General features: G+C 45.7%; 1 protein-coding gene across 5 annotated transcripts in view; it reads right to left on the reverse strand.

The window, feature by feature from the left end:
* LOC130290765 (protein Shroom4-like) overlaps positions 1-23,189 on the reverse strand; it is a 739,734-nt gene that overhangs the window by 336,345 nt on the left and 380,200 nt on the right. For 4 of the 5 annotated variants that reach the window (XM_056538829.1, XM_056538826.1, XM_056538827.1 and 1 more), the window contains one exon: positions 13,470-14,048. The exons of the other annotated variant lie outside the window; for it this stretch is intronic. In XM_056538829.1, coding sequence (XP_056394804.1) covers positions 13,470-14,048 — 579 coding nt within the window. The remainder of the gene's footprint in view (positions 1-13,469; positions 14,049-23,189) is intronic. 5 annotated transcript variants of the gene reach the window in all.

Here is a 23,189-nt window from a genome sequence, read left to right on the forward strand (position 1 = left end):
CAAAAATTTTAAATTTCCAGAACCAGGCCCCACCCCTGCGGCATCAGTAACCCATATATTGCCTGCATGACACATCCTGGAGTTTGCTGATGCAAGAGTACACACCAGGGTTTCACAATCCCCCCCAAAAACCAACACAATATATGAAATTTTTGTCAAAGATTTACATAGTTACATAGTTAGTACGGTCGAAAAAAGACATATGTCCATCAAGTTCAACCAGGGAATTAAGGGGTAGGGGTGTGGCGCGATATTGGGGAAGGGATGAGATTTTATATTTCTTCATAAGCATTAATGTTATTTTGTTCCAGGAATGTATCTAATCCTGTTTTAAAGCTGTTAATTGTTCCTGCTGTGACCAGTTCCTGAGGTAGACCGTTCCATAAATTCACAGTCCTCACGGTAAAGAAGGCGTGTCGCCCCTTGAGACTAAACTTTTTCTTCTCCAGACGGAGGGAGTGCCCCCTCGTCCTTTGGGGGGGTTTAACCTGGAACAGTTTTTCTCCATATTTTTTGTATGGGCCATTAATATACTTATATACGTTTATCATATCCCCCCTTAAACGTCTCTTCTCAAGACTAAACAATTGTAACTCCTTTAATCGCTCCTCATAGCTAAGATGTTCCATGCCCCATATTAGTTTAGTCGCACGTCTCTGCACCCTTTCCAACTCCGCAGTGTCCCTTTTATGGACAGGTGCCCAAAACTGAACAGCCTATTCCAGGTAAGGCCGTACCAATGATTTATAAAGGGGGAGTATTATGTCCCTGTCCCTTGAGTCCATGCCTCTTTTGATACATGACAATATCCTGCCGGCTTTGGAAGCAGCAGCCTGACATTGCATGCTATTCTGTAGTCTGTGATCTACAAGTACACCCAGATCCTTCTCTACCAGTGACTCTGCCAGTTTAATCCCCCCTAAGACATACGATGCATGCAGGTTATTAGTACCCAGATGCATAACTTTACATTTATCCACATTGAACCTCATTTGCCAAGTGGATGCCCAGACACTTAGTCTATCCAAGTCATCTTGTAACTTATGCACATCCTCTATAGACTGTACTGTGCTACAAAGCTTGGTGTCATCTGCAAAGATAGAAACAGAGCTGTTAATACCATCCTCTATATCATTGATAAATAAATTAAACAACAGCGGTCCCAGTACTGAACCTTGGGGTACACCACTAATAACCGGGGACCAATCAGAGTACGAATCATTGACCACCACTCTCTGGGTATGATCCATGAGCCAGTGTTCAATCCAGTTACAAACTAAAATTTCCAAACCCAAAGACCTTAACTTACCTGTCAGACGTCTATGAGGGACAGTATCAAACGCTTTGGCAAAATCCAGAAACACTATATCCACAGCCATTCCTCTGTCAAGGCTTCTACTCACCTCTTCATAAAAGCAAATTAGATTGGTTTGACAACTTCTATCCTTAGTAAACCCATGCTGGTTATCACTTATAATACAATTATCCCCTATGTATTCCTGTATGTAATCCCTTATAAGTCCTTCAAACAATTTACCCACAATGCACGTTAGACTTACCGGTCTATAGTTTCCTGGGGAAGACCTAGAGCCCTTTTTGAAGATTGGCACCACATTCGCCTTGCGCCAGTCCCTTCGCACAATACCAGACACCAGAGAATCTCTAAATATCATGAACAGGGGTACAGATATTACTGAACTTACCTCTCTAAGAACTCTTGGGTGTAGTCCATCCGGTCCTGGGGATTTGCTTACATTTATATCACTTAACTTACCTTGTACCATATCTACATTAAGCCAGTTCAGTACATTACATGATGTGTTACCAGCACTGACCTGGCCAATGTCAGCTCCTTCTTCCATAGTGTATACAGAACTAAAGAACCCATTCAGTAGCTCCGCCTTCTCTTGATCGCCTGTGACAACCTCCCCATTATCATTATTAAGGGGTCCTACATGCTCTGTCCTTGGTTTTTTTGCATTTATATATCTAAAAAAATATTTAGGATTAGTTTTGCTTTCTTTGGCCACCTGTCTCTCATTTTTAATTTTTGCTGTTTTTATTACATTTTTACAGATTTTATTAAGCTCCTTGTACTGTTTAAATGTTATCGCTGACCCATCAGATTTGTATTTTTTGAAGGCTATTTTTTTGTTGTTTATTGCTCTTTTAACATCATGTGTCAGCCATGTAGGATTTAGTTTTAATCGTTTATATTTGTTCCCCTTTGGTATATATTTAGCTGTATAGTTATTTAGAGTTGATTTAAAGATGTCCCATTTACCTTCTGTATCAGTATTTGACAACACCTCCCCCCAGTCTATGTCCTGTAGTGCAGCCCTCAGCCCAGGGAAATTTGCCTTTTTAAAGTTATATGTTTTTGCCTTTCTCATTGGTAGCACCCGCTATCCAAAAATTTGAAATTTCAAGACCCAGGCCCCACCTCTTCGGCATCAGGAACCCATATATTGCCTGAAGGACACAGCCTGGAGTTGGCTGATGCACCAGTACACACCCGGGCTTCACAATCCCCTCCAAAAAACAACAACAATTTAGAAATTTTTTCAAGAAATACCTTTGTGTAAGAACAAGCGCATATCCAACAGTTCACAAGACTCTATAATGCAGGACTGTGGACCACCCAGAGACATTCTTCTCAAAAATAATAAACCACACAATGTTTGAAATTTTTTTACAAAAACTAATTCAATATGTGTGTAAGCGCATCTGTCTTTTTCGCCCAAAATGATGAAGCAGAGTTAATCCCTGTCCGTATTTTATTTTTTTAATTTTCATTAAAAAATCACACGCAACAAGCGTTCCGTTGTGTAACGATTAGCATTCTGGAAAATTCAATTTTATTACTGATAAAATTATCAGTAAATTAAAAAAAAACACTACCCAAGAGTGTTTAATTACCCCATACATTGCACCAGGAGCAGTCAAGAGTAGGCCTCAGCAGTACCCAAGAGGCTTTAATAACCCCCTACCTTTGCACAATCAATTGCGAGATCGAGCAATACCAGGTGTGTTATGCCCTCTGATTTCCGGGGCCGCAGGCGCGCTCAACTGAACGGATTAGCGTGTCTCTATCTTTCATCGACCGGTGCTGATAACCCGCTAACTCCCGGAAAGGTAAGCTGCCGCGAAGCAGGTGGTCTCCCCCGGGCACGTTTGGCTCCAGAATTTCCACTACTGCCACACCACGCTGACTGACAACCGTGCTACTGCCTTGCTGACTCAAGGGCAACCTGCAACTCTCTTCTCCTGATGATGAACCCCCTTCTCCTGAGATCGAGCAATAACAGGTGTGTTATGCCCTCAAAGGTCCGGGGCCGCAGGCGCGCTCCACTGAACGGATTAGGGTGTGTCCATCTTTTTTTGTAGCACCCGCAATCCAAAAATTTTTAATTCCCAGACCCAGGCCCCACCTCTGCGGCATCAGGGACCCATTTATTGCCTGAAGGACAAAGCCTGGAGTTGGCTGATGCACCAGTACACACAGGGCTTCACAATCCACCCCAAAATCAACAAAATTGTATACATTTTTTTTTTTAATTTACAACTTTGTGTAAGCACAAGCGCATATCCAACATTTCAGAAGACTCTATAAGGCAGGACGGTGGACCACCCAAAGACTTTCTTCTCAAAAATAATGAACCACACAATTATTGAATTTTTTAAAATAAAATTGAAATTCCTAGACCCAGGCCCCACCTCAGCTGCATCAGTAACCCATAGAAAGACACAGCCTAGAGTTGGCTGATGCACGAGTACATACCCGGGCTTCACAATCCACACAATTTTTTTTTTAATTGTCTGACAAAATACCTTTTTGTTAAAACAAGCGCATATACAGCAGTTCAGAAGACTCTATAATGCAGGACGGTGGACCACCCAAAGACATTCTTCTATAATATAATAAACCACACAATATGTTCAATTTTTTTCAATAATTGAAATTCCAAGACCAAGGCCCCACCTCTGCTGCATCAGTAACCCATTTATTGCCTAACGGACACAGACTGGAGTGGACTGATGCACGAGTCCACACTACACACCCATCACCCGGGCTTCACAATCCACCCGGAAAAAAAAAGGCAAAATTTTATCGAAATTGTCGGACAAAATACCTTTTTTTAAAAAAAAACAAGCGCATATACAGCAGTTCAGAAGACTCTTTAATGCAGTATGGTGAACCACCCAAAGACATTCTTCTCAAAAGTAACAAACCACACAATGTTTGAAATTTGGTTAAAAAAATTATTACATGTGTGTAAGTGCATCTGTCTCCAAAAAATCAGATGGCAAAAGGATTCTATTCGGCAAAAATGATTAAGCAGAGTTAATCCCTCTCCATCTATTTATTTATTTTTTTCATTAAAAAATCACACGCAACAAGCGTTCCGTTGTGTAACAGTTAGCATTCTGCAAAATTCAATTTTATTACTGATAAAATTACCAGTAAATTTAACAATAACACTACCCAAGAGTGTTTAATTACCCCATACATTGCACCAGGAGCAGTCAGGAGTAGGCCTCAGCAGTACCCAAGAGGCTTTAATAACCCCTTACCTTGCCCGATCAATTGCGAGATCGAGCAATAACAGGTATGTTATGGCCTCAGATGTCCTGGGCCGCACTAGCGCTCCACTGAACGGATTAGCGTCTCTCTATCTTTCAAGGACAGGTGCGTGTTGCACGCTGAAACCAATTCGTGATAGGGATCTGTGATTGCCATTATTTAATCTTAAAACGAGGAATTACCAGTAAGTGAGGGTCATAAGCTAGCTTTTATTAAGTCCCTGCCCTTTGTACACACCGCCCGAGTTGGTTAGTGAGGTCCTCGGATCGGCCCAGGCGGGGTAGGAGAAGGCCCTGCCAGAGCGCCGAGAATTTAACGATCATTGTTGAAATTTGCATTAAGCATGTATTTAGCTACTGCTAAACATCCAAAAATTTTAGGCCCAAGGCCAGAGGCACCAGGGGGGCAAGTAGTTCCTGAAAGACACAGAATGAGTCTGGAGCATGCATTTGCAGTACCCAAGAGGTTTTCATAACCCCTTACATTTAAAGATCAATGTTTACATTTGCATTAAGCATGTATTTAGCTACTGCTAAACTTCAAAAAATTATAGGCCCAACGCCTGAGGCACCAGGGAGGCAAGTAGTTTGTGAAAGACACAGAATGAGTCTGAAGCAGTCATTCGCAGTACCCAAGAGGGTTTCATAACCCCTTACATTTAAAGATCAATGTTGACATTTGCATTAAGCATGTACTTAGCTACTACTAAACTTCAAAAAATTATAGGCCCAAGGCCAGAAGCTTCAGTTTTCCCCATATTAGGAGCATAGTTGTCCCCCAGATTAGGCAGCATAGATGTCCCCCAGATTAGGCACCATAGATGTCACCCAGATTAGGCAGCATAGATGTCCCCCAGAGTAGGCAGCATAGATGTCCCCCAGATTAGGAGCATACTTGTCCCCCAGATTAGGCAGCATAGATGTCACCCAGATGAGGAGCATAGTTGTCCCCCAGAGTAGGCAGCATAGATGTCACCCAGATTAGGCAGCATAGATGTCACCCAGATTAGGCAGCATAGATGTCCCCCAGATTAGGAGCATACTTGTCCCCCAGATTAGGCAGCATAGATGTCCCCCAGATTAGGCAGCATAGTTGTCCCCCAATCAGCGCGGGCCGGTCAGAGTCAATCAAAGGGCCGTATTTGTCAGGCGAGCCGTACAATCCCCAGGTCTGCCCCAGAGGGTTTCATAACCAACTACAATAGAGAAAATTTTGTTGTAGGAGCATGATCAATCTACTTAGACCCATCTGTCACTGGTGGCTGGAAATCCTGGCTGATCCATCCCAGTTTCATCTTGACAAACGTCAGTCTCTCCACATTTTTAGTGGACAGACGAGGTGACTATGGCCCCAGCCGCACTAAACACCCGCTCTGATGGCACACTACTGTCCAGGCAGGACAACTTTTCCAGGGCAAACTCCGCTAGTTGCGGCCATAAATCGAGTTTGGCTGCCCAGAAGTCCAGTGGATCTTCAACGGTTGTTGGCAGGGTCATGTCGAGGTAAGCCATTACCTGCTGGTTCAGGTCCTGCTCCATGTCCACCTGCTGCTGATGAGTAGCTTCACTATGTGGCTGAAGGAAGCTACTCATCAGCAACTGTAGACTCAGGCTGCTGCTGATTGAGCCGGTACTGCTCCTGCCACCCCTCACCAGCAGCCGTGGCAGTGGAAGGTGAGCGCAGAGGGCCCCCCGAGTCAGACCTGCGAGTGGATGGACCATGTGGCCGATAGGCATCGGCCAACCGACTACGTAGAAGCTCCCTGAAGTAGGTCAGTTTGTCCTCCCTCTCAGTGGGTGTAAAAAAGGCCCCCACTCTGGGCCGGTAGCGAGGGTCTAATAAGGTGGAGATCCAGAAGTCATCGCGCTGACGAATTTTGACAATTCGGGGGTCACTACGCAAGCAACTCAGCATGCATCGTGCCATTTGTGACAGTGACTCACTGGGACTACCTGCCTCCATCTCCACTGCATACTGCCACGGTGTGTCTGGGTCCTCTGTCTCGCCTCCCTCGTAATAACCCTCCAGCTCCTCTGGCTGCTCCTGCTCCTCCCCTCCTGTCCAATGACCAGAAACAGCGGCCATCTCATCCACCGTAAACTGTGCTCCGCTCTGCCCCTCATCATCCTCCTCCAGTTCATCCCCCACAGGACCCACGTGACCAGCCATGTTTTCAATCATTTTTTGGAGTAAATGTAGGAGTGGAATTATGTCGTTCATGGCGTAATTCGAGCGACTAACGACTAACAAAAAATGTGGCTTCCTCAAAGGGCCTCAGCAAACGGCAGGTGTCAAGTATGAGCTGCCACTCGTTCACATTGAAGCTACACAGGGGAGTACTCCTATCTGCTTGTATCATCAAAAAATCCGTGATGGCTTTTCTTTGGTCGTATAGTCTGTCCAACATATGGAGGGTGGAATTCCAATGTGTGTCAACGTCACAAATTAGACTATGTTGTGGGATACCGTTCTGACGCTGCAGCTCAAGCAAAGTGTGCTTGGCGGTGTACGAGTGGCTGAAGCGCATGCACAGTGTCCTTGCCATTGTCAGGATGTATTGCAAATGGGGTGAAGACTTGATAAACTTCTTGACAACCAGATTCAACACGTGTGCCATGCAGGGCGAATGGTTCACATTTCCTTGTCGCAGCGCGGCCACAATGTTCTTCCCATTGTCGGTCACCATGGTTCCCAATTCCAGATTTCGTGGAGTAAGCCATACTCGGATTTCTTCCCTAATGAACTTCAGCAGTTCCTCCCCTGTGTGACTTCGTTCGCCAAGGCAAACCATGTGAAGGACGGCTTGACACCGCTGTGCCCTACACACGTGGTACGATGAAGGGCCACCGTGATTTGGATGTGCAGTGGAGGCCGAGGACACGAGGGAGGAGGAGGCGCACACTGTAAAAGGACCAACTGCCTGGGAGCGAGAGCGTGGAGGAGGAAGCGGTGTGACCTGTCCAAGTTGCTGCTGTGGCTGTGCAGGAACAACATTTACCCAGTGGGCCGTAAAAGACATGTATTGTCCCTGCCCCTAGTTACAGCTCCACATGTCAGCGCTGCCGTGCACTTTTGAACACACCAACAGGCTCAAGGACTGGCTCACCTTCTCTTGTACAAACTTATGCAGGACTGGTACTGCCTTTTTCGCAAAGAAATGACGGCTTGGGACTCTCCACCTCGGCTCGGCACAAGCCATCAATTCCCTGAAAGCTGCAGAGTCCACCAGTTGGAAAGGGAGGGACTGCAACACCAGCAACTTGGACAGGATCACATTCAACTTCTGCACCGTTGGATGAGTGGGCGCATACTGTTGTCTCTTGGACATGGCTTCACTGATCGATTGATGGCGGAATGGCTGACTACGAGCGGATGAAGCAGGAGCGCAAGAAGGATGGTTTGAAACAATGCTCCCTTCGGCTGAGATGGTGGAGCCTTGGCTGGATGACGGAGGTAGCGGATGGCCACTGGGTGATGTGGCAGGCTGGACCACTACCTCAGAGCCACGGTTATCTCTGGTGGCTTTATGGTGGCGAATCATGTGTTGATGCAGGGCCGTGTTGCCGAGATTGGGACCCTTGCCACGCTTCACTTTCTGCCCACAGATTTTGCATGTGACTACGCTAAGGTCCTCCGGATTCTTTATGAAGAACAACCACACCGCAGAGTAGCTGATTTTCCCACCTGTAGTTCGCACTATTTCACTGCTATTGGCGCCGTCTCCAGGAACCCCTGTTCCACTACCTCCCTGAATGGTAGCTTGCCGCGAAGCAGGTGGTCTCCCCCTGGCACGTTTGGCTCCTGAATTTCCACTACTGCCACCACCACGCTGATTGCCAACCGTGCTACCGCCTTGCTGCCTCATAGACAAAGAGCAAATCTCTTCTCCTGATGATGATGAAGCCCCGGCTTCTGCACCCGGCTCCCAATTGCGATCGGCTTCATCATCATCAAAAGATGTGTGCACGTCACTGATGTCCTCCTCGTGTTCCACAACAGTGTCTGCCTCAGGACCCTGAGCAATTGAAACACTGCCTCCCACGTCACTCTCCGCATCACTACTTGGCCGCCTTGCGGATGTCTCCTCACATTCTTGGCTGCCCATTAGATGCTTACTGTCCTCTATTACATCGTCCTCGCTAAATAGTGGAGCTGAACCCAAAGCATGAGATACTTCTTTGGGAGAGGGAACAGCATAGGACAAAGGCAATGGGATTACAGGGACTGCTCCCGGGCCATGCCAACTGAGGGTTGTGTCTGAGGAACCCACCGACTCTTGACTGGGGTTGTCAGATGTCGCTTGTGATGATGGGGATGAGTGTGCAAACCAATTGACGAGGAGAGATGGGTCGACGACACGACCGCTGGGTGTTAACGGGAGCTCAGGCCTATTGCTGTGACTCCTGCTGCCACTCACCCCAAGTCTGCTGCCAACTCTGCCTGACGTATGTAGGCCTCTGCCCCTTCTCTGTGCACGTCCTGGCACGTCCCTACCTGACATACTTAGTGCGTTTATGAGGGTATAGAACGATTACTTACGATTGCAGGCGATTACTTACGGCTGTCCTTTCAAAGTATATAGGCCCTAGACAGAATAACAGTTACTAAATAGTACACTCCTTTGTTGTATGTATGCCCTGTTAAGCATATTTATACGCAGAAAAAAACTCTTTTTTTGTTGTATACACCAGCCAGTGCATACTAATGTGTGGAATAGCACTGAATTTAGCACCGAGACAGAAATGTAGGTACTAAATAGTACACTACTTGGTTGTATGTATGCCCTTTTCAATGATGAGTGCACTGTTAAGCGTATTTGTACGCAGGAAAACCTTTTTTTTCTTTAATACACCGGCAGGTATATAACGTGTGGTATAACACTTAATTTAGCACAGAGACAGAAAAAAAGGTGGCATATGGGACACTTTTTGCTTGAATTTATGCCCTTTGCAATGATAAGGCCACTGTTAAACGTATTTTTACTCAGGAAAAAAATTATTTTCTTTAATACACCGGCAGGTAGATAACGTGTGGTATAACACTGAATTTAGCACAGAGACAGAAAAAAAGCTGGTATATGGTACGCTATTTACTTGTATGTAGGCCCTTTGCAATGATAATGCCACTGAAAAAGCGTATTTGTACTCAGGAAAACCTTTTTTTTCTTTAATACACCGGCAGGTGTATAACATGTGGTATAACACTTAATTTAGCACAGAGAGAAAAAAGGTAGTATATGGTACGCTCTTTGCTTGTATTTAGGCCCTTTGCAATGATAAGGCTACTGTTAAGCGTATTTGTACTCAGGAAAAAAAATGTTTTCTTTAATACACCGGCAGGTGTATAACGTGTGGTATAACATTTAATTAAAAAAAAGGTAGTACCGTATTTATCAGGTTATACCACGCACCGGCCTATAACACGCACCCTCATTTTACCAAGGATGTTTGGGTAAAAAAAGTTTTTTACCCAAATATCCATGGTAAAATGAGGGTGCGTGTTTGCGCGTGTATACCCCGATACATCCCCAGGAAAGGCAGGGGGAGAGAGGCTGTCGCTGCCCGCTTCTCTCCCCCTGCCTTTCCTGGGGTCTAGAGCCGTGCTGCCGGCCCTTCTCTCCCCCTGGCTATCGGCGCCGCTGCCCATTCTGTCCCCCTGACTATCGGTACCGGCGCCCCATTGCCTGCGCCGATAGCCAGGGGGAGAGAAACGGCGCCGACAGCCAGGGGGAGAGAAGGGGCAGCGGCACCCATTGCCGGCGCCGCTGCCCCGTTGCCTCCCCCCATCCCCGGTGGCATGATTACCTGGGTCAGGTCCGCGCTCCTGCGTCCCCTGCGTCGTTGCTATGCATGGCGCGGCGCACTGACGTCATGCGCCGCGCATAGCAACAACGAAGGGGACGCACGCCGGAGGCCTGCAGCAGTGCGGACCTGACCCAGGTAATTATGCCACCGGGGATGGGGGGAGGCAACGGGGCAGCGGCACCGGCAATGGGTGCCGCTGTCCTTTCTCTCCCACTGGCTATCGGCGCCGGTACCGATAGTCAGGGGGACAGAACGGGCAGCGGCGCCGATAGCCAGGGGGTGAGAAGGGCCGGCAGCAGGGCTCTAGACCCCAGGGAAGCCAGGGGGAGAGAAGCGGGCAGCGACGGCCTCTTTCCCCCTGCCTTTCCTGGGGCGGTATCGGCGTATAACACGCACATAGACTTTAGGCTAAAAATTTTAGCCTAAAAAGTGCATGTTATACGCCGATAAATACGGTATATGGTACGCTATTTGCTTGTATTTAGGCCCTTTGCAATGATAAGGCCACTGTTAAGCATATTTTTACTCAGGAAAAAAAATGTTTTCTTTAATACACCGGCAGGTGTATATCGTGTGATATAACACTGAATTTAGCACAGAGACAGAAAAAAAGGTGGGATATGGTACGCTATTTGCTTGTATTTAGGCCCTTTGCAATAATAAGGCCACTGTAAAGCGTATTTGTACTCAGGAAAAAAATTAAATTCTTTAATACACCGGCAGGTGTATAACGTGTGGTATAACACTTAATTTAGCACAGAGACAGAAAAAAAAGGTAGTATATGGTACGCTATTTGCTTGTATGTAGGCCCTTTGCACTGATAATGCCACTGAAAAAGCGTATTTGTGCTCAGGAAAACTTTTTTTTCTTTAATACACCGGCAGGTTTATAACGTGTGATATAACACTTAATTTAGTACAGAGACAGAAAAAAAGGTAGTATATGGTACGCTATTTGCTTGTATTTAGGCCCTTTGCAATGATAAGGCCACTGTTAAGCGTATTTGTACTCAGGAAAAAAAATATTCTTTAATACACCGGCAGGTGTATAACGTGTGGTATAACACTGAATTTAGCACAGAGACAGAAAAAAAGGTAGTATATGGTACGCTTTTTGCTTGTATTTAGGCCCTTTGCAATGATAAGGCCACTGTAAAGCGTATTTGTACTCAGGAAAAAAATGTTTTTCTTTAATACACCGGCAGGTGTATAACGTGTGGTATAACACTGAATTTAGCACAAAGACAGAAAAAAAGTGGTATATGGTACGCTATTTGCTTGAATTTAGGCCCTTTGCAATGATAAGGCCACTGTTAAGCATATTTTTACGCAGGAAAACCTTTTTTTTCTTTAATACACCGGCAGGTGTATAACGTGTGGTATAACACTGAATTTAGCACAGAGACAGAAAAAAAGGTGGGATATGGTACGCTATTTGCTTGTATTTAGGCCCTTTGCAATGATAAGGCCACTGTAAAGCGTATTTGTACTCAAATACGCTCGGCGGAGCACCGAGAAGACGATCAAACTTCTAGAGGAAGTGAAAGTCGTAACTAATTCAGGTTCGTCCAGTTCGATTCGCTCATCTCTAATGAATTCCCTTCCGCAACCGCCTCCCAATTGCCGTCAGATTCATTATCATCAACAAGTATCTGCACGTCACTGATGTCCTCCTCAGGTTCCTCAACAGTGTCTGCTTCCGTAACCCTGAACGCTGGCAACACTGCCTCCCACGTCACTTTCCTCATCACTACTTACCCGCCTAGCAGAGGAGGCAGCAGATGTCTCCTCCACTTCTTGGGTGGGCAGTAGCTTCTGACTGTTCTCTATTAGATCATCCTCAGTGAATAGTGGAGCTGATCCCACAGCATAAGATACTTCTGTAGGGGAGGGAACAGCATAGGACAGAGGCAATGGGAGGACAGGGACTGCTTCCGGGCCATGCCATCTTAGAGTTGTGTCTGAGGAACCCACCGACTGTTGACTGAGAGTATCGGATGTTACTTGTGATGAAGTGGATGACCGTGTTAACCAATCGATGAATGCAGATGGGTTGCTGGTCGAGACACCACTAGCTAATATCGGAAGCTCAGGCCTCTCTTTGCGACTCCTGCTGCCACTCGCCCCTAGTCTGTTGCCTCTGCCTGATGAATTTAGGCCTCTGCCATTCCTCTGTGCACGTACTGGCACTTCTCTGCCTGACATACTTAGTGCGTATATGAGGGGAGAACAATACGCTTCACTATGCTGAAAACAGTATTTGTCTAGAACAGCAGCAGGTGTGTACTTTTGCCTGGACTTTCACAGTATCTAGGCCCTTGACAGATTAACAGGTACAAAATAGTAGACTACTTAGATGGAGGTATGTGGTATGCACTTATGAAGGCAGAAAAATGTGCTACAGTACGTTTAATAAACGTATTGGAGTAAAACACCAGCCGGTGATTACTTTTGGCTGGCCTTTCACAGTATGTAGGCCTTTGACATAACAGGTACAAAATAGTAAACTACTTAGATGTATGTATGTGGTATGCACTTATGAGGGCAGAAAAATGCGCTACAGTACACCTAAAAAAGTAAAGAGTAAAAACACAAGCCGGTGAGTAGTTTTGCCAGGACTTTCACAGTATCTAGGCCCTTGATAGATTAACAGGTTTAAAATAGTACACTTCTTAGAGGTAGGTGTGTGGTATGCACTTATGAGGGCAGAAAAATGCGGTATAGTACCCTTAACAAAACATATTTTAGTAAAACACCAGCTGGTGATTACTTTTGCCTGGACTTTCACAGTATGTAGGCCCTTGATTAACAGGTACAAAATAATACACTACTTAGATGTAGGTATGTGGTATGCACATAATCCGTAACGAATTCAGGATTGTCAGCTTCGATTTGCTCATCTCTAGTCTACATGCTAAATACAGAGTTTGCAATGTTGAGGACATTTGCAATATAGCATAAGGGTTACTAAAATTATTCTGGTTTTGACTAAGCCGTGTAATCAGAAACAAAAAATAACCTTGGTTTTATAACTGGAAAAAAAATATTAGAAAGGAAAATTTAACAAAAAAAACACTTACGTTGAAGTATTCTGGAAAAGAGACGTAGCAGATTCCTGAGATCCTTGCGAAGCACATCTTATCTCACAAATTTCTTTATTATGATTAAACCCATGATTTGGGGAAGGAGGCAAATTACTTGCTTCACTGAAAGATGCCCTATCCACAGGCAAACTTTGGGAACATTGTCTCACATCCTCTTCACAATGGAAGAATCCAGATTTACTATCTCGCTTAGATACCCGGTGTCCTCCGTACTTTTCCCATTTAGGAGGTGGTGGGCGAGGAGGCCCTTGTTTTTTTGATTTAATGTATGGCTCTTTTTCTTCCAGTTTTGTTGTAGGAGACTTTATCCTTTCGCGTAAAGCTAGATATTCCATGTTAAGATGATTTACAGCGTAAGCTCTATTTTGCAATAAGGATGGCCCTGGATGACCATCCTCAAATAATGCAAAATCTTCCAGCCTAGGGATATTTTCACCAGAAATATTATACAAAGATGTTGTCTTGAAACATTGAGGCCAATCTTGGTTGTTTTCCTCACAGCATGGCTTTAATGAGCTAGGGTGCTGAGTGCCAGATGGAAAATGACATAAGTCACTGTAGGATGAAATAAGAAAATATTTATTTAAATGCATTATTTGACCGCTTCCTTTTCTAGTAAAAGCATTGCTGTCAAAGCAAACTTTTGACATGTCACACAGACATATCAAAAGTTTTGATCAGTTGGGGTCTCAGTGCTGACAGACAGCCTAACAAACAGTGTTAGACAGTTTGGGGTTTTACACTGCAGTCTTTGTGTCTGAACAGTGGTTAGTACAGCAGTAAGGCCTGATTCACACTTGCAAATCTCCGGATGGAAAACCTCCGTCAAGAGCTTCCAAGTGTGGCTAGCCCTGACTGAATCATTTGGCTCTAAGACCACACGGACATTGCCGCCCACACGACAATGTCTGCGGAGCAGATTTCACCAGAACATTGAGCAGGTTCAATGTTCTGGCTAAATTATTTGATTCTGACCAAAAAAATTCAACAGTGCAGAATTCCCAATCAAAATTCCTGAGCGGAATTCCGGTCTGAAATTCCATAGTGTGAGCCTGGCCCAATAATATGTGAAACTAATTCACCTTGACCCCATTGTGCTACTTTGTACAACAGTATTGTGGAGCTGGAGGGTATAAATAATGAACAGAATTTGTCACAAAGTATATAAACAAGAAGCGACACAAAAAGCACAATGATTTATCTGCATCATAAATCAGACTTTATATGACACTTTTAATCAGTAGTGGTGGAATAGTGATAAAATACCAACTGTCGGAGAGATTAAGTAATATAGAGGTATATCACTAACATACTGTACTAACCACACTGGTGGATACCACATTGAGAGAAATAACTGTATCAGATGTGAACATTGTACCTAAAAGAAGTCCGACATTAGGATCAGCACTCTCACCTAGTATGTTTAGCAGCAAAAAGAATAGCAGAAATTTTGGGCAAGAGAACATACCCTGGTTAAAATACATGGGGAATATAGGATGTGTGCACACTAGATGCTTAACATGTAAATACATGGAAAAGACAAGTGCATTTATATTCTATGCCACCAACAAAACATACTCTATTAAAAGTTAAATTGCTGCTCCACATACATAGTTTACTTGGCATCATGCACAAAGTGCTGCCTGCAATATGTGGACTCTACTAGCAACGAACTGAAGGAGCATAAGGAGGCTCATCTCAGACACGAAAGGTCTGAAGGTAGGGTTCTCAGCCTTAACTCGGCACTTTGTAGAAGTACATGGAGGAAATACGGATTTTCTCAGTGTAAAAGGCATTGAAAAAAATGTATAGAAAAACCTGAGGTGGGGATAGAAAAAGACTTAATCAAAGGTTGGACATTATTATGGTATATTCAACATCCATTGCAAATCTGTATAAATGTTCTTCCAATTTTTCCCTTTGTTTTAATAATATTATAAATGTGCCTATACATATGAATAACTGTGCATTTGGTATGTGATCAATACTAAGAAATGCAGGATCCAATGTACCAGGAAGTGATCCAGAGTGTGTTTTCCAACTGTCTTTTTTTTACTTTGTCATGTGACTGGATTTTGTATTTATTTAACCGCTTAAAGGGGTTCTCCGGTGCTTAGACATCTTAACCTCTATTCAGCTATCACACGCCCTCCCATAGGCTTGCATTGAGGGGGTGGAGCGTGACGTCACACAGGGGGCGGAGGCGTGACGTCACACGCCGTCGGCACTGTAGCCGGTAATCAGACACGGAGCAAACAGGCTCCGGGGACTGATTACAAACGGGTTGCCGCGTGCAAGATCACAGGGGTCCCCAGCGGCGGGACTCCCGCGATCAGGCATCTTATCCCCTATCCTTTGGATAGGGGATAAGATGTCTAAGCACCGGAGAACCCCTTTAAGGACGCAGGGTTTTTGCACTTTCATTTTTTCCTCCTTACTTTTAAAAATCATTTCAATTTGGTACCTAAAAATCCATATGATGGCTTATTTTTTGCTCCACCAATTCTACTTTGTAATGACAACAGTCATTTTACCCAAAAATCTATGGTGAAAAAAAAATCATTGTGCGACAAAATTGAAGAAAAAACACCATTTTGTAAGTTTGGGAGGCTTCCGTTTCTACGCAGTACATTTTTTGGTAAAAATGACACTTTCTCTTTATTCTGCTCGCCAAGATGATTAATTATACGATTACAATTATACCCTACTTATATAGGTTTGATTTTGTCTTACTTCTGGAAAAATCATAGCTACACGAACATTTTTACGTTTAAAATTGTCATCTTCTGACCCCTATAACTGTTTTATTTGCACGTGTATAGGGCGGTATGAAGGCCGTGATTTGAAGTTTTTCATGATCTAAAAAGTGACCAGAAATACGCTATTTTGGAGTTTGGAATTTTTTTACGCCATTGACCATGCAGTTTAATTAACAATATATTTTTATAGTTATATATTTATTATAGGCGATACCACATATGTTTATTTTTGTTATAGTTACATATTTTTTATATGGAATTTGGGAAAAGGGGGGTGATTGAAACTTTTAATAAGGAATGGGTTAATGTGTGTGTTTTTAAACTTTTTTTTTACTTTTCATTTTTACATTTTTAGTCCCCTGCCAGGCTTTATCATTCAGAGCGCAGGACCTGCAGCAGGAGAGGTAAGCCCTCTGGCTACCTCAGCAGTGGATCGTCCCTCCCCCGCGCGTTTGTGCTGCTGGGGGGAGATCCACCCCACTGGACCACCAGGAAGCATTTAAATGTCCCTTTAGACGCCACTGTCAACTTTGAAAACGGCGACTTAAGGAGTTAATAGCCAGCCGTGACAATAGCCACGTGTCGGCTATCAATGCTGGCCCTCAGCTACAGGGATGACGTGGGCACGAGTAGGGAGCCTGCGTCATACACCGCTTGCCGTCTCAGGACGAGCCGGCTTGTCATTCGTCGGCAACTGGTTAAACAAGTTTTGATGTAAATGGAATCATTCTCTGACTAAAGGCAACATTGCGTGAAACGCATCAGAAGTTTTCATGTACCTCTGTCTCTCCAATAAAGGCAAGATTTTAACCAGATCACCTAGTGCTGGACATCAGTCTTATTTTTGTTGTACCAACCACACTGGAATGAACTTAGTTTTAAAGTGATCTATTTTGGGATTACAGCTAAAGTGTGATTATACACTAAAGGTCTGAGTGACAGTGTAATGGGCTTCACTAGACCAAACGGGAGGATTAGATTGGCACTATCCGAACCACAGGACACAACCAGAACGTCAACAGAGGATTTACTTGTCAGAATGCAACGTGCTTCGCTGCCCATGCGCAGCTTCCTCAGTCATAGAAATGCAAGATACAGTAAGGGTTAAAGATAAATACTGCATTTGAATCCTTTCAAACAGAGAAAATATTCCCTATTAATCACACAATTAACTTTGAGACTCGTTTTGCTATCTGTTGTTCTGTTGTTGTTGTATCTAATACGTTGGCCGCACAGTACAGACAGTGCGAACACGTATGTGTAAACACAGGTCAAATATTAAAAATTGTTTCTTGCTTCACAGTATTTCCAGGCATTTTACTACTGTACATGCTAATAGTATTGACTCCTTGCGTTTAATAATATTGGAAATTATTCCAGAAAATGTCCCAAATCATTATCAACGTTGTAACACTCACGTTTCAGAAGACAGGAACCCGGTGGATGTGAATCCGCTGGACCTGTGTGGCAGATTATTCGGACTGTACCAGGGAGTGGAGTCTAAGGTGCCGCTGGTTTTCACCAGAGCCCGCCGCAAAGCGAGATGGACTTGCTGCAGCAAGCGGCAGGCACCCAGGTCGCTACCCCTGGCACGGCTATACCACACAGGTGGCTGAGGAGATGCGAAGCACAGGAGGGATAAGGTAGCCCATAGTCAGGATAGCAGAAGTTCAGGGCAGGCGGCACAGTAGCATAGTCAGGACATAGCAGGAGGTCAGTAGGCAGGCGGCAGAGGAGCAAGGTCAGGTCAGAGAACAAAGAATCAGATACACGGCAAGGCAATAACAGGAATGCTTTCTCTCAGGCTCAAGGCAACATAGATCCGGCAGGGAAGTGAGGAGGGTGGAGGAATTTATCAATGAGCCACAGGTTAATTACACTAATGGGCGCACTGGCCCTTTAAATCTTAAAGCTCCGGTGTGGGCATGCCCTAGGGGACGGGAACACGCACGCCGGAGCAGAGAGGCAGAGGCGGGGGCAAGAGAAACACCCGGAGAGTGATGGACTGGGGCTCGCATGCGGGCGTGTCCTGCGATGTGAGTCCCAGCCCCGCCAGCAGTAGCAGGTAACAGGACCATGCGCTCACGGTGAGTGTGTGTGACCAGAGTACATAACGTTACAGTACCCCCCTTTGATCTCCTTCTCCTTTTACGAGACAGAAAACTCCTGAGAAGGTCACGGTCCAGGATATTCTCCTCAGGCTCCCAAGATCTCTCCTCAATAACCCTCCCATTCGACCCCAAAAAAATAGTTTACCTCTCACAGTTTTTGTAGCGAGAATCTCTTTAACCTTGAAGATGTCAGAAGAGCCGGAGACAAGTGTGGGGACAAGATTCTTCTGAGAAAATCAGTTTATGACAAGAGGCTTGAGGAGAGATGTGGAAGGAATTGGGAATAGCATAGATGGTAGACAGAGTTTGTAGGGGACACGATTGATTTTTTTTGTACAATCTGGAAGGGACCAAGGTAGCGAGGACCGATTTTGTAACAGGGAATTTTGAAACGGATGTACTTGGATGAAAGCCACACCATATCACCAGGAGAGAAGGACGGAGGAGGTCTTCTACTTTTATCCGCTGGGATAACGAATTTCAGGTAACTTATCAGATGGTAGAGAAGTCTCGGACCAGCTCATCAACAGCAGGCACACCGGAGGAGACTGGGAGAGGAAGAGGAGAACGGAGATGGAGTCCATAGACAACAAAAAAGGGGGACGACCTTGTGGACTCTGAATCCTTATGATTATATGAGAATTCAGCCCAGGGGAAAAGGTCGACCCAATCATCCTGGTGAGCTGAAACAAAATGCCGAAGATAAGTCTAAAGAATTTGATTAACCCTCTCCACCTGACCGTTGGACTTAGGGTGGTAGGCCGAGGAGAAGTCCAGATTGATGTCCAGACGGTTACAAAGGGCTCGCCAGAACTTAGAGACAAACTGCACACCTTGATCCGAAACGATATGCTGAGGAAGACCATGTAAATGAAAGACATGCAACAAGAAGTACTTCGCCAGCTACGGGGCAGAAGGAAGACCTGGTAGAGGAATGAAATGAGCCATCTTGGAAAACCGATCTACAACGACCCAGATGACAGTGTTATTATGAGATGGTGGCAAATCGGTGATGAAATCCATGGCAATATGGGACCAGGGAGTCTCTGGAATGGGTAAAGGCTGTAGGAGTCCTGCAGGTCTCTGTCGAGGAGTTTTGTCACGGGCACAAGTTTCACAGGAGCGAACAAAATCAGAAACATCACGTTCAAGATGGGGCCACCAGTAGTGCCGGGAGATAAGAAGTAGAGCCTTGGGTATTCCAGGATGTCCTGCTGTCAAGGAAGAATGACCCCATTTCAGGACCTTGCATCTCAATCTGGCGGGCACAAAGGATTTTCCTGGAAAAACTTGCTGAATCTCGGCAGGAGCAGCACGAATCAAACGATCTGGAGGAATAATATGCCTAGGCGACCTGGAGAGCATCAGATCTGATGTTCTTGTCTACAGGATGGAAGTGAATGAAGAAGTTAAACCTAGAAAAGAACAGTGACCATCTTGCCTGGCGGGGGTTCAAACGCTGAGCAGACTGAAGATATAGAAGATTTTTATGGTCGGAGTAGATGCTGACTGGATGAGAAGAACCTTCCAATAAATGTCTCCATTCCTCCAAAGCTAGCTTGATAGCGAGGACTTCACGATCTCCAATGGAGTTATTCTTCTTAGCAGGAGAGAAGGTCTTGGAAACAACCCACAAGTAACAGTCTTGCCCTTGGCGTTTTTCTGAGTGAGAACGGCACCTGCTCCAATAGATGAGGCATAAACCTCCAAAGCAAAGGGACGCTCCGAATCAGGTCTTGTAAGCACGGGAGCAGAGGCAAATGCAGACTTTAAACGGCAGAAGGCATCTTCAGAAGAAGGCCTCTTTAGGCAAAGACTTCAGATTGGATGCCTTCTTAAGGAGAGCCACAATAGGAGCAACCAAGGATGAAAAATGTGGGATAGATTGACGATAATAGTTTGCAAATTCCAAGAAGAGTTGAATAGCACGTAGGCCCGAAGGTCGAGGCCAATCCAATATTGCAGACAACTTATCTGGATCCATTTGCAGGCCCTGATGAGAGACAACATAGCCAAGAAACAGAAGACTAGATTTCTCGAACAGGCATTTCTCCAGTTTGGCGTAGAGATGATTCTTCCGTAGTTGCTGAAGAACCGGATGAACATGAGTACGATGCTCCTCTAGGTTGGAAGAGAAGATCGGGATGTCATCTAGGTATACAACAACACGTGTAGAGAATCATGGAAGAAATAATTGACAAACTCTTGAAAAATGCCTGGAGCATTGCAGAGACCAAAAAGCATTACAAGATACTCAAAATGTTCATCACAAGTATTGAAGGCCGTTTTCCATTCATCTCCCTTGCGGATACGAATGAGGATATATGCTCCGCATAAGTCAAACTTGGAGAACACCTTGGAACCACTTAGACGGTCAAAAAGTTCTGAGATAAGAGGTAGAGGGTAACAGTTCTTGACTGTGATTTTGTTAAGTCCCCTGTAGTCAATAAAGGGACAGAATGAGCCATCCTTCTTCCCTACAAAGAAGAAACCTGCTCCAGCAGGAGAAGAGGACTTATGGATAAATCCCTTTTGGAGATTCTCCTGGATATACTCAGCCATGGCTTTGGTTTCAGGACCCAACAGAGGGTATATCCTTCCACAAGGAGGAGTGGTAACAGGCAGAATGTCACGATGCCGGCTGGCAGGTAGTGGATCCTCTGTGCCAGAGAGGGATTGGCGTGGACCGTGCTAGTGGACCGGTTCTAAGCCACTACTGGTTTTCACCAGAGCCCGCCGCAAAGCGGGATGGTCTTGCTGCGGCGGTAGTGACCAGGTCGTATCCACTAGCAACGGCTCACCTCTCTGGCTGCTGAAGATAGGCGCGGTACAAGGGAGTAGGCAAAAGCAAGGTCGGACGTAGCAGAAGGTCGGGGCAGGCAGCAAGGATCGTAGTCAGGGGCAACGGCAGAAGGTCTGGAAACACAGGCAAGGAACACACAAGGAACGCTTTCACTGGCACTAAGGCAACAAGATCCGGCAAGGGAGTGCAGGGGAAGTGAGGTGATATAGGGAAGTGCACAGGTGAACATACTAATTGGGACCACTGCGCCAATCAGCGGCGCAGTGGCCCTTTAAATCGCAGAGACCCGGCGCGCGCGCGCCCTAGGGAGCGGGGCCGCGCGCGCCGGGACAGAACAGACGGAGAGCGAGTCAGGTAGGGGAGCCGGGGTGCGCATCGCGAGCGGGCGCTACCCGCATCGCGGATCGCATCCCGGCTGGCAGCGGAATCGCAGCGCTCCGGGTCAGAGGACGTGACCGGAGCGCTGCCGCGGGGAGAGTGAAGCGAGCGCTCCGGGGAGGAGCGGGGACCCGGAGCGCTCGGCGTAACAGTACCCCCCCCCTTGGGTCTCCCCCTCTTCTTAGAGCCTGAGAACCTGAGGAGCAGACTTTTGTCTAGGATGTTGTCCTCAGGTTCCCAGGATCTCTCTTCAGGACCACAACCCTCCCAGTCCACTAAAAAAAAATTTTTCCCTCTGACCTTTTTGGCAGCTAAAATTTCTTTGACCGAGAAGATGTCCGAGGAGCCGGAAACAGGAGTGGGAGGAACAGATTTGGGAGAAAAACGGTTGAGGATGAGTGGTTTGAGAAGAGAGACGTGAAAGGCATTAGGGATACGAAGAGAGGGAGGAAGAAGAAGTTTATAAGAGACAGGATTAATTTGACACAAAATCTTGAAAGGACCAAGATAGCGTGGTCCCAACTTGTAGCTAGGGACACGGAAGCGGACATATTTAGCGGAGAGCCATACCTTGTCTCCAGGGGAAAAAACGGGGGGAGCTCTTCTTTTCTTATCTGCGAACTTCTTCATGCGTGATGAAGCCTGTAAGAGAGAATTTTGGGTCTCTCTCCATATGATGGAAAGGTCACGAGAAATTTCATCCACAGCGGGCAGACCAGAGGGCAAGGGAGTAGGGAGGGGGGGAAGAGGGTGACGGCCGTACACCACGAAAAATGGGGATTTGGAGGAAGACTCAGAGACCCTGAAGTTATACGAGAATTCGGCCCATGGGAGGAGATCTGCCCAGTCATTCTGGCGGGAGGAAACAAAATGTCGCAAATAATCACCCAAGATCTGGTTAATCCTTTCTACTTGTCCATTGGACTGGGGATGATATGCAGAAGAAAAATTTAATTTAATCTTGAGTTGTTTACAGAGAGCCCTCCAGAATTTAGACACGAATTGGACGCCTCTATCCGAGACAATCTGCGTAGGCAACCCGTGAAGACGAAAAATGTGTATAAAAAATTGTTTAGCCAACTGAGGCGCAGAAGGAAGACCAGGAAGAGGGATGAAATGTGCCATTTTGGAGAATCGATCAACGACCACCCAAATAACAGTGTTGCCACGGGAAGGGGGTAAATCAGTAATAAAATCCATACCAATCAGAGACCAAGGCTGTTCGGGGACAGGCAGAGGATGAAGAAAACCAGCGGGCTTCTGGCGAGGAGTCTTATCCCGGGCACAGATAGTGCAGGCTCGCACAAAGTCCACAACATCCGTCTCCAGAGTCGGCCACCAATAGAAGCGGGAGATGAGTTGCACAGATTTCTTGATACCCGCATGACCTGCGAGATGGGAGGAGTGACCCCATTTGAGGATTCCGAGGCGTTGGCGAGGAGAAACAAAGGTCTTTCCTGGAGGAGTCTGCCTGATGGAGGCAGGAGAAGTGGAGATCAGGCAGTCAGGTGGAATGATGTGTTGCGGAGAGAGTTCAACTTCTGAGGCATCCGAGGAACGAGAGAGAGCATCGGCCCTAATGTTCTTATCGGCAGGACGAAAGTGAATCTCAAAATTAAATCGGGCAAAGAACAGAGACCACCGG

This window comes from Hyla sarda, chromosome 9 (genome assembly GCF_029499605.1).
Source record: "Hyla sarda isolate aHylSar1 chromosome 9, aHylSar1.hap1, whole genome shotgun sequence".
In the NCBI taxonomy this organism is placed as follows: Eukaryota; Metazoa; Chordata; class Amphibia; order Anura; family Hylidae; genus Hyla; species Hyla sarda.